The following is a 12,037-nucleotide window of genomic DNA, read 5'->3' as shown; positions in this document are numbered from 1 at the left end:
CCTCCAGGCAAGTGGTGGCTTGGCACCGGCCCTACTGTGTCGACCTCGAAGAAAGTACCTTCTCACACTTGCGCTCCTTCCTCGAGCGCTACTGTGACGGCATCAACAGTGAAGTTCCTCCTCTCCCGTTCCCCTCATCCAGGTAAACACACACAGCCTGCAGGCTGCCATCATTGCTTTTTCTCCTCACCTGTGGATTTCTGGCACTGACGGATGACTTGTTGTAACGGCTGATACGCCTTCTTTCCTTTTGATTGTAGATTGGTGTCAGATTATAAATATGCCCTTGATATATGCTGATGGTTATAACTGTGTTTGTAGGGAGCATCATAACTTCCTAAAGCTGTGCCTTCGGCTCTTGTCCAATCATCTGGCTCTGGCCCTTGCTGGGGGCGTGGCCACCAGTATCTTAGGTCGGCAGGCCAGGCCCCTGAGGAACCTGCTCTTCAGACTGATGGACTCCTCCGTGCCAGATGAGATTCAGGAGGTGAGACAAAAGCTGTCAGCAGCAAAGTAATAGCTTCTAAAGCAGCTCTTAACCCCAGGCTAACAAAGTCTTCACTGTGGCACAATCCTGACACGTTCTGAGTAGACTAACCCAGACATTAGCCCAGGGCTCGCTGACCCTGCTTCAGAGCAGCCTTAGCCTGAGACTAAAAGTTGACAGTATGAAACAGGGCTAAGTAAACAATACAGTCTTAACAATCCATCAATCTGGATCAATATAACAATTCAATGATCAACAATCCAGTATCGTGTATGCAAAGCGAAAACATTGATTCATATCATCATCTCTAGATTATGCCTTTCATTTTGAAATTCTTTGTCACAGTCAAACAGCAGCAGACAGTCGGCGAGTAGCCTAGACAAAGACGAAGAGAATAACGTTTTTTACTCAGGAATAAATCAGCATTGTGGAAATATTTTTGATTTTGAAGAAAATACGGGTCAGCAGACAAAGTATATGCCATATGTAAACAATGCTATTATCAGATAAAACATGACATACCTGCCTGGCCAAGCATCTTGCTCCGCTAACTTCTTGTAGTAACGTTAGCTGCTCTGTTTCACCAATATTGGGCTGAAAAAAACATGCATGCAGGCTGAAATTTAACTATACTGTTCTGTCAGGAGACGCAGACTTAAACTAGCAGCAAGTAAGAAAAAGTATAAATAGTACATGTAATTTATTAAGCTGTAAGTAGAGGAAACCTCTGCTAGCCGCTAGGCTAATCTGTGCAATGTAGACATGCTTAAGCTAATGAAGGGTGAGAGTTGTTTTGTCTGTGAACCTTGGCAATTATTACTGAGCTAAATCTTAAATATTTGTTAACTGATGTTGCTCTTAGTCCATGTTTTATGGCTGTTGGAAGTTTACAGTCAAGTTTTAGGAAAAAGATGATGGTTTGGGTTAAAGTGAAAAGATTTCTTTCAGAAAGGTCTCTCTGACAGAAAGCCCTGAAGGTTAACTGATCCATGTGCTGTTTAATGTGTGTTAGTGGAGTTAGTTTAAAGTCAACTTAACCGCTCTTATTATTTATGTGTTGTTTTTGTATTTTATGGCCAAAAAACAAAAGAGAAAGTTGCAGCAGCTTCTTCTGTAACAGACTCTGTTAAATGATCGGATGATATCATCAAATATTGATCGCAGGCTCCTGAATCACATTGAATTGGAATTGGATGGTGGAAGACTTTGTGATTTTGTTATAATATCACTCCTGGTAAACAGTTGAATTTTTGAATGTTTAAATGAGTCACATGATGAGTCAGCAGAGGTGCAGTGTGAATGTGTCGCCCTGGGCTCAGGTCGTCCCTGGTTAACAGTGTGTGTGTGAAAAGGAGAGTCAGCCCAAGGTCAGGGTTAAGGATCGCCCGGGGCTAAAAGGGTGCAGCTTAAAAAACCTGACAGACAGGAACGTACAATAAAATGTTTCAGGAAAACTGTGACACTGTGAAGAAACATTAAATGTTAAAAATTAACGTCGCTGGACTGACGATGTTATAAATGACAAGTTTAAGTTTTGAAATTGTAAACCTAAGATTCACTTAAAAAGATTCTTGGCTTCTGTTATTTTATGATTAAACAGTTAAATATTTGGTCCAAAAAATATCGAAAATTAGTGAAAAATTTCCATCACATTTCACTAAAGCCCAAAGTGACATCCTCAGATGTTCAAACAACAGTCCAAATCCCAGGTATTCAAAAAAAAAGCATCAAATCATTACATTAAAAAATGTTTGGACCATCAGTGTTTCTTGCAATAGCCAAGGCTGGAGACATTATGTATTCGGTTTGTTCCGTTCTCGTGAAGGCCGTATCTAAAGATTGCATTTGTTGTCAAAGGTCAAGGTCACTCTGACCTTGCGTTGGTCCCATTCTCGTGAACACAATATCTTAAGAAGGCCTTGATGGAATTTCTTGAAATGTGGCACAAACGTCCACATAGATTCTAGTTTATTGTTTATGTTATGTTGATTTGAATGTTCCCTTTCCCTGTGTGTATTTATTTATTTTTTTTTTGAGAAGCACTAAATAAATAAATGTTATAGTGTTGGATGTTCAACTGGTAAAGCAAGTTCAGCTTACTGTTCATGTCTCTGTATTTTAACAGAGTCAAACTCAGCTCTTTGTTTCCTAAAAATCCTGAGTTATTTTCCCTGAAATATCTGTTTAATAAATGATTAAATTTTTACTATGAAGCGTCACTCCTTTGCTGTTTGGTTTGTAGAAACATGTCTTGTAATCAGTGCGGAGTTGGACTGATTTATTTGTGCTTTTTATTCTATGTTGCCTTGAAAAACATTGTGTTCATGGTCTTCTTGTTTTACTATCATCAGGGACATTGAGACAGTAATTTCTCACAATGTCAACAAGCTCTGGATTTGTTGCATCACCTGAAGCAGTGATGATGTCTGTGTGTGTATTTGTGTGTGTGTTTGTCCCATCAGGCGGTGATTGACACTCTGTCTGTGGGGGCGACCATGTTGCTGCCTCCGCTGAGAGAGAGGATGGAGCTCCTCCACTCATTGCTGCCTCAGGGCCCTGACAGATGGGAGAGTCTCTCCAAAGGACAGGTACCCTCTGCCTCCTAACACACACATACACACATACAGCTGCCCTACTGCTTTCAGAAATGTGGCTGTAAAATCAACAGTTTTTAGCTTTTTTGGTTTATTTACCTGTAACAATGAACCTCTGATAAACAGGACCCAATGTCAGCTGATGCAGGATGGTGAACAGTTCAGTTTAAGTGTGGTTTCCCATTTCAGGATGTGATTTTGTGATAATAGGTGGAGACAGACGCTGAGAACTGAGCCTTTAATATAAGCACTGTTGTATACATGTGTATAGTAGGTGAAGCTTTTTTAGATCCCATTAATCTCAGCGGTACCCATTAAAATCACATTACAGATATACATTAATGTACCCAAGGTTTGTGTAGGTCAGATGGATGATGAATGCAGCTTTTACGCTGTGAGCTTCTGGGTTAATGGGTCACTTTGTTTGGTTGGTCGGCTGTGTGGGTGGAGTAAAAGCCTGTGGTTGATTCTTTGGAGTGGTCTCTTACAGCCACAAAGTTTTGACCCAGAAACCTCAAGAAGATCACGCTTCATCTTCAACAAGTCCATCTGTGTTTCCAAGTTTCATTCCTGCTCAGCAGTCCACCATCAAAATGTCATAAGAATTATCCGCTCTGGGAACTGTTTGAAATGTTTATTTTTGTGGACTTCTAAAACCAAAGTTGCAGAGAGATGAAGCTTCGGATTATTTTAATCAAACTCTAATTAATTGTTTGAGATTTTGGGAAATTAATTTATGCACTGTCTTCCTGGAGGTGGATTAGAAGAAAGATCAATACTGCTCTCATGCTTGTATGATAGAAATGAGGCTACAGCTAGCAGCCAGTTAGCATAAAGACTGGAAGGACAGTAGATAGATAGTAGAATAGCAATAATAGAATATGAGTGAACAGAATAGCAGATGATTTGTGCTGAGCAAGATTTAACAGAAGTATTTAGCACTTGGACATCAGAGGGAGATATCAAGGGACATCTGAGCGGCTGATGGCTGCTGAGGCTGATGAATCTGTGAAAACTGGGTGGTGATGGGGAGGTGAAGGGTGCACACAACTGCAGCAAGAGAGAAGTATGTCAGAGAAAGAACCATATTTGAAATGAGGAGCAGTAAAATGATTGGCTGACAGAGAAAGTGTGTCGCTGTGTTATTTGTTGATTGTGAATCAGCTGAAGAACAGCTGATGAGGTGATTGACAGACACAGACAATGACACCTAGAGATAGAGAGTGAGCATGCGTGCAAGTAGTGAATGTCAGGGTGAGAAAGAAACATACAGCCGGAGCATAGCAAGTAGCGTCTTCCTCACTGAACTTTCATCAGAGCTTCAGAAGTTAAAGGGGTTTGAGTTGACTCCACACAGTTCTCAACATGGAGGTGGCTGAGCTGGCAGCTAGCAGATCACGGTGCTAACTCCATAACAGTGCTGACAGAGTTAAAAGTGTTAACCAGGGGAAATCAGAGGACGGGCGCTACGCTTCAGTGACTCAGGGTTTGAAGTTCTCAGTTCTTGTGAATATTTTATCATCTTGCCGTAGCAACATTTAACCAGTCGTTTTAAAGCAAAGCAAAGTGATAGTTCCAACTACCAATGGTGTATCACATTACTCAAGGTAAACAAGGAGTTCTAGCCAATCAGAGGCAGAGTAGGGCGGGCCTTAAGTTTTCACAGTCTCTCATTCAGTCACGCCACGGACACACTGGACGTGGAACCAAAGCGCAGTGCCCAGCAGCGGAGGCAGTTTTCAATCGGTGCCCATGTTAACCTATCTGACTGTCCACACAGGCCGCTGAGCAGAGCGGAGTGCCCACGGAGGCTCGCACACTGCAGCGCTTCAGTTCGGCGTCTGGTCTATTTTTCACGCGAGCCGCGAGTGCTTCTGTCAAGCTGGATAGAGTGAATCTTACCAAACAGGAAGTCGGACACAGAAAAATCCGGCCAATTTTCAAAATAAAATAAATTTAAAAAATAAAAGCCTGTTTAATTATGATGTTGCTTGTCCGTCTATAAATATTTGTTCAGTTTGGTCTAGACATGAGAGAGATGAAAACAGAGAGAGAGAGAGAGACTCCACTGTATCTGTACACAGCAGAAAGTGGTTGCTGCTCTGAATGTCACAGAACCACAGGAAAGAGGCAGTACAGTTAGCGGCTGTAGCCTTATATTCAGTGCTCAGATAGAAGAGTGATATCTATGTTCTCATCTGAGTCATGCCAAGAAAGTGAATAAACATATTTCCATAATGTCAGACTTCTTAAACAGCATTAACTGCTTTTCATCTGTGAAACATTTCATGTGCAGAAATGTGGCGTTAACTCAACAAATGAAATCATGTATAAAGGAAAACAAGGTAAAAGCAGGAGTGTATTCATGAGTTGCTGTGATAACCTCAGCTGAGGACATCTTTTCTCACTGGTCAAACTTGTTGACTGTCCGAACATTGGCCTTATTTTCCCAATTACTGAATTACAGATAAGCATCTGTTGACTCACCTGCTGCTGCCCTCAGCATGAACCTCACAGTGAACAAGTTTGATATCATGTCCTATTACTGTGCTGTGTTTGTTTGTTAAGGTCAGCAGTCTTATTGAAACCTGTGTGTTTGTGTTTATCAGAGGATGCAGCTGGACATCATCCTGACCAGTCTGCAGGACCACACCCACGTGGCCTCGCTCCTGGGTTACAGCTCTCCTGCTGACGGCCCCGAGGTTCTGACCTCTGGCCAGGGCTTCACAGCCTCGCCGGACCCCACGTACAGCGCCACAGCCGGCCACCCTGACACCCACCTGGCTGAGATTCTGATGAAGACGCTGCTCAGGAATCTGGGCTTTTATACTGTAAGTAGATGTTTGGTTGAGCTCCAACAGAGAGCGCAGAGTTTGCTCTTATTGATTTCAGTGTGTTTGTGTGTGTTGTGTGTGGGTGTGTGTTACTCAGTGACAAACCATTATTGGCAGGGTTATTATGATCTGTTCAGGACTGACAAAGGCAGACATTAGTCAGGAAGGAAGTCATCAGTGAAGTCAACTTAAAAAGCATCGTTGTTACACCCGAGCGTCTCTCCATCTCCCTCCCTGCTCTCAGTGTTGGAGGCAGAGCATGACTCATTTTTAATCCTTTGTTATTATCACCTGCTGCCTTTTTTCCTGGCACAGCAGCGGCTCATTCCTGTGCCTCGTTCTCTAAAGACGGCTTTTTATTGATTGTACCACACACACACACATACACAGACACAGGCTGTATGCTCAAGTGTGTGTGATTATGCAGGCCTTAGCAATGAATGATGATTAGACTGCAGCCCTCTCTGCATTTGACTCACTCCTTTTGTGTTCATTGCCTCTCGATGTATTTTTCCTTTTGCTCCTCTTACTCATTTTCTTCATCTGCAGAGCTCTGCCTTTTTGTTTTGGGAAAAAAAAACATCTTGATAAAGAAACATAATTCAACAAAAACCAGTAATGAAATTTGGGTCTTCTAAATTTAACCATACTGAGAATACAGATCACAAAAGCAGTGGGTGGAACAAAGTAATGATTCTGTGTTACTCATAAGAAACAATGTCAGATTCACCCTCTGTAATTAGGACACGCTCGTCATGTGTGGGAGAACATGTTAACTCGTTCCAGGTGTGAAAAATAATCTGAAAAACATATTTAGATGGATGAACCAGCTTCAGGAGAAACAAAAACATTTGAATATCGTTTTGAAAAAGTGTTGCTGAATCTGCCCATGAACGTGATTAGGTCTAAAGACCTTCACACACCGGGGGCATTTTTTTTTCCTCCTGTAAAAAATTTGCACATTAATACATTTTTTATTTCTCTGTGCCAAACAAAGGCATCATGTCCTCAGACTGTCCGTCTGTCCCTCTCTTGTAAACATAATATCAAGAACACCTTGAGGGAAACTTCTTCAAATTTAGCACAAACATTCACTTAGACTTGAGGATGAACTGATCAGATTTTGGTGATCAAGGGTCTAAGGTCAAGGTCACCGTGGCCTTGCATCCATCTCATTCTCATGAACGCAATTTCTTTAGAACAGCTTGAGAGAGTTTCTTCAAATTTGGCTCAGACATCCTCTTGGACTGAAGAATGAACTGATTAGAATTAGGTCGTCAAAGGTCAAGATCACTGTGACCTTGTCTGTCTCGTTTTTGTGAATACGATATCTCAAAAACACCATGAGGGAATTCCTTCAAATTTGACACGAACATTCACTTGGACTCAACAATGAACTGATTGGATTTTATTGGTCAAAGGTCAAGGTCAGTGTGACCTCGTCTGTCTCATTCTTGCAAACATGATTTCTCAAGGATACCTTGAGGGAACACCTTTGAATTTGGCACAAACATTCACTTAGACTGAAGAATAAACTGATTCAAATTTGGTGGTCGGAGCTCAGAGGTCACTTTGACCTTACAAAAACGTGTTTTTGGCCATAACTTGAGAATTCATATGCTAAATTCTGACAGGATTAAATAATGAAGTGATGACATTTTATATCCAAAAGACGGAGGTCAGCTTCACTGAACTGATTAGATTTTGGCATCCAAAGGTCAAGGTCACTATGACCTTGTCTGTCTCATTTTTGTGAATGCGATATCTGAGCATCACATTTGGCACATACGTCCACTTGGACTGAAGAATAAAGTGATCAGAATTTTGTGGTTGAAGGTCAAAGGTCAGTGTGACCTCACAAAAACACGTTTTTTGGCCATAACTGAAGAATTCATTCACTTATTCCGACCAAACTTGACACAAATGTCTAACAGGATAGAATAATGAAGGTCAAAAGGTCAAAGGTCAGCTTGACTGTGACATCATCATGTTTTAACGTCATATCTCAGGAACAGAAGGGGAGACATTTGGTCAGATACTGAATTGGTGACTCTAATCTTGAAACTGTGCTGATTGTATAGATCTTCTGTGTGTGAAGCATCCATGTTTTCACTGACATGGATGGAGACTGTCAGAGACACTGGACTGGTGGGCGGAGTCATACAACCACAGGGTGGACTGGTGGGCGGAGTCATACAACCACAGGGTGGACTGGTGGGCGGAGTCATACAACCACAGGGTGGTGATTCTAGTTTAACAAGTGTTGCAACTGTCACAAATTCGCATTGCTGTTGGTATGAATTGTTTTGATGCAGAGAATTATGAGGTGTAATACACAAGTATTTTCATGTTGTTGATTTGTCACGTCCCTGGTGTGTAACGGCCTTAAGGCTGCTTTTAATCCTGAATCTATGTGATAGCTTTTTTTGTATTTTTCACAACCGCCACAAACTGACAGCCGAAACCAAACTGTGGTCTGCTGAATATTTTCTGCTCGGAAAAAGACAGACCTTTCCTTCACTCAGTACCCTTTGGTTACGATACAGTTCAGTCCAGTTTAGTCTTGGAAGATCCCTGACTTACCTACGATATCTGTGAACCTATAGTTTGTTATATCTGATTTTTTTGTGTGTTTGTGTTTGGCAGGATCAGGCATTTGGTGAGCTGGAGAAGAACAGCGATAAGCTGCAGCAGGGCACGTCCTCCTCTGACAGCAGCCAACCAGCTCACCTCCACCAACTGCTGTGTTCCCTACAGAAGCAACTGTTAGCTTACTGCCACATTAACTCTGTCACTGAGGTACGGACACTCTGCTGTGTTTGTTAATGTGCAGCCTCTTCAAACACTCTCTCTCTCTTCCACAGATAACTGTTATATTACGTGGAAATGGTGTTTACACAACCAAAAAGTCATCATGTAGTTATTTAAACTTCTTGGTCCGGTGCCATCAGGGTCATGTGACTTATTGCAACACTGCTGAGATTACAGCATGTTTGGACTTGAAAGGGACAAGCCCGTGATGTTCGAGTTATTTACTCTTTATTGCACATCTAATTTCAGAGCTCACATGGTCTTATTCATGAAGTGTAAAATCATGTTAAATCTTGAAAGAAAACACATTTTTTTTAACTGATGCATGAAGCAGAGGAACTCCTAGTTACATAGCTGTTTTGTTTTTGAGCTAAGTTTTGACAAAATGTCTTGATTAAATGTGATTTCAGTGGCTGTACATGTTTATAAAATAAGTATGTATTTTCTTTGAAGGACCAGATTTCAGTTCAAATATTTTGATCCTGATGTTTTTTTCTGTAGAACTCCAGCAGCGTGGCGTTACTCCACAAGCACCTGCAGCTCCTGCTGCCTCACGCCACAGATATCTTCTCCCGCTCAGCTGCTCTGATAAAAGAGAGTTCTTGGAACGGCAACATACGAGAGAAGCTACAGGGTGAAGAGGATCACTTAATCTCTTTATTCCTCCTTGTCTATCACGTCGCTGCTGCTGTAGCGACTCTCTTAGCCCCTAATCACACAGAAAGGGCTTTGCAGGCTGCAAAAGGCGATGCGCACGGCACTGCCTTTTTTTTACATTGCCTTTAGTAAAAAGACGCCCTGTGTGCCTTTTTATGCAACGTAACCACCCCATCACCTCCTCACCCTAACCTTCCTGTGTGATCAGTCTACAGTTTCTGTATCCTGCAGTGATCAGTGTGTAGCTGCTGCCATGTTGAGGCAGAGGGTGCTGTCTGTAGCTCTGGTTGAGGGTGAGAGGCTGTCAGCAGATAAACAGAGATCTGTGTGGGTACATGAGACCCTAAAAAAGAGGCTAGATCATGGGGAGTACCACCAGTTGGTCCAGGAGCTTCTCCTCCATCATGGACGTTTACAGTACTGCACTTATCTGCTGTTTTCTATTCAGATGGTGCTAACTGTGCTTTGTAAAGTCGTATAGCTCTGGGTATCCAGCAACCACTACCACCAGTTTCTCCTCCATTTACCAACTGTAAACTTGTTGTCATGACCACCACAGAAGCCCCGCCTCTCAAATCATCCCATTGGACAATGGGGAAAAAAAGCAGAGATGACATGAGGTGTCAGTTTTTTCAACTCGAGGAGTTCACAGTGCTCTGGCAAAAACGCCAGGCGCCTAGGGTGCAGAAACACGTGGCACATAGCAGCGCAACAGTGAGCAAAAGGCTTCATTGTCATTAAAAACTATTAAAAGGAGTTTCCCTCTCATTAATAATAATCATAAAAAGCCACCTCCAGCTGCTAAAACACTTTCTGTGTGATCGGGGCCTTATCCTCCAGTGTTCACTTTGCCTTTTCATCATAAAATACTTTTTCAGCTTCAGCTTAACTTTATTATTGGTTTTTCACAATCTGTCTCATGATACTAACTCAAAGACACTGCAGGTTAAACTGCATCAAACAACACTTTAATTGGTTATATGCTGTGATATGAAACTACAGAATCATTTATTCACAGTAATAACAATATATTTTCTTTACTGTTTTACTAACTTTCAATAAACTGAAATAATTTCTCAGTCGTTTCTTTCGTCATCACAGTTGTTTTGAACTGACAGTACTGACGTATCTCTGTCACCTCCAGATGTGATCTACGTGTCCGCGGCAGGCAGCATGCTTTGCCAGATAATCAACTCGTTGCTGCTGCTCCCGGTGTCGGTGGCGAGGCCTCTACTGAGCCACCTGCTGGACCTGCTGCCTCCTCTGGACCGCCTCAACAGGCTGCTCCCTGCTGCCTCCCCGCTGGAGGACCAGGAGCTGCAGTGGCCTCTGCACGGTGAGCACAAAACAAAGAAAGCATGTCATGCATTAAATCATCTAAACATGGACTGTGCAGTTTAGAGTATACTTAATACCTTTTTATATCACTACCTAACAGCATTCAGCCTGGTTCATGGCACTATCACTATCAAAAACTCATTTACTAAACAATAATCATTGTTGCTGTTTGTGTTTTTTGTTGTTTCATGAAAATGAGGTTGAATGTAGTTGTTTGGATTTGTGTAGTCTGTCTTTGTTCTTTACAAAATCCATTAAAGTTCTTTACCACACTGGTCTGTGGTAAACAAATTTAAGGATAACATTTGAATGTAATCTAAACTCTACACAGAGGCCAGGTCAGCTCTGAGTCCTCCGGTCCTAATTGTGACAAAACTTTAACAGTAGTGTATTTGTATCAAAGCTGAGTTGCTGTGTAGGTTGCTCTGCTTCTGATCAAATATTTAGCATCTTATCTTTAGCATTTGACCTTTTGTTTGTGAGCTACAGCTGTGAATTAGGACTTTGTAACTGTTTAAAAGTTAGAGGTCACACTCTGAGGTTAGAAAATGTGTCCACCAAATGATATTTCTGTTCTGTCTCAAAACCTTTTTAACCCTGAGAATGTAAACTTTTTGAAGACCTTCATGTTTCTGGGCAGTAGAAATCATGCTGTCCTTTTCCACGACACCTCTTTTAACTTTTCAGGTACCTCTGACTTCGCTGAGCCAGCCTCGGGTATGTCCCTGCCACAGCAGGCGCTCTCCTGGGTGTGGCTCGTGGATCTGGAGAGGACAGTCGCCCTGCTGGTGGGCCGCTGCCTCGGTGGGATGCTGCAGGGAGCTCCGACCTCACTGGAGGAGCAGGACACTGCATACTGGCTCAAAACGCCGCTCTTCAGCAATGGCTTGGAAATGGAGATCCCACAGCTTGGTAGGTAGAGGACAGATGTGATGGCTGAGTTTAGGTGTTTGGTAAAAACAGAAGCAGTTGAGTGTAGTTTTCTCAGCTGTCTTAATTTAAATTCCAGCAGGATATTTTTAAGATGAAATTGTTTTTTCTTTTGTCCTTTCATTCCATTATTCATGTGATGTTTCCTCTGTGACTTGTTGAGATGATGAGAGTTTGTTCACTCGTGTCCTTCAGACACCTGCATCAGCTCATTACTGGAGGCGGCACTGTCTGGTAATGAAGAGCAGAAGCCCTTTGACTGCACGCTGCGTCCTGACTTGAGTGTCCTGGTGGATTTGGCTCTGTGTTCCTCTAAAGAACCTGCCAACAGCCTCTGGATCAACATGCAGGACTACGCCATGAGCAAAGGTCTACCTTCTGAGGAG

The 12,037-nt window shown here is 42.3% G+C and overlaps 1 protein-coding gene across 7 annotated transcripts in view; it reads left to right on the top strand.

Moving 5' to 3' along the window:
- herc1 (HECT and RLD domain containing E3 ubiquitin protein ligase family member 1) overlaps positions 1–12,037 on the top strand; it is an 82,812-nt gene that overhangs the window by 17,494 nt on the left and 53,281 nt on the right. For all 7 annotated transcript variants that reach the window (XM_049563521.1, XM_049563512.1, XM_049563498.1 and 4 more), the window contains exons 11-19: positions 8–142; positions 322–487; positions 2,950–3,075; positions 5,691–5,912; positions 8,562–8,714; positions 9,228–9,360; positions 10,528–10,719; positions 11,409–11,633; positions 11,847–12,020. In XM_049563521.1, the coding sequence (XP_049419478.1) occupies positions 8–142; positions 322–487; positions 2,950–3,075; positions 5,691–5,912; positions 8,562–8,714; positions 9,228–9,360; positions 10,528–10,719; positions 11,409–11,633; positions 11,847–12,020 (1,526 nt within the window). The remainder of the gene's footprint in view (positions 1–7; positions 143–321; positions 488–2,949; positions 3,076–5,690; positions 5,913–8,561; positions 8,715–9,227; positions 9,361–10,527; positions 10,720–11,408; positions 11,634–11,846; positions 12,021–12,037) is intronic.

This window comes from Epinephelus fuscoguttatus, linkage group LG2, assembly GCF_011397635.1.
Source record: "Epinephelus fuscoguttatus linkage group LG2, E.fuscoguttatus.final_Chr_v1".
NCBI lineage: Eukaryota > Metazoa > Chordata > Actinopteri > Perciformes > Serranidae > Epinephelus > Epinephelus fuscoguttatus.
Note: the sequence above shows the minus strand (reverse complement) of the source record. Positions and strands in the feature narration are given on the sequence as shown.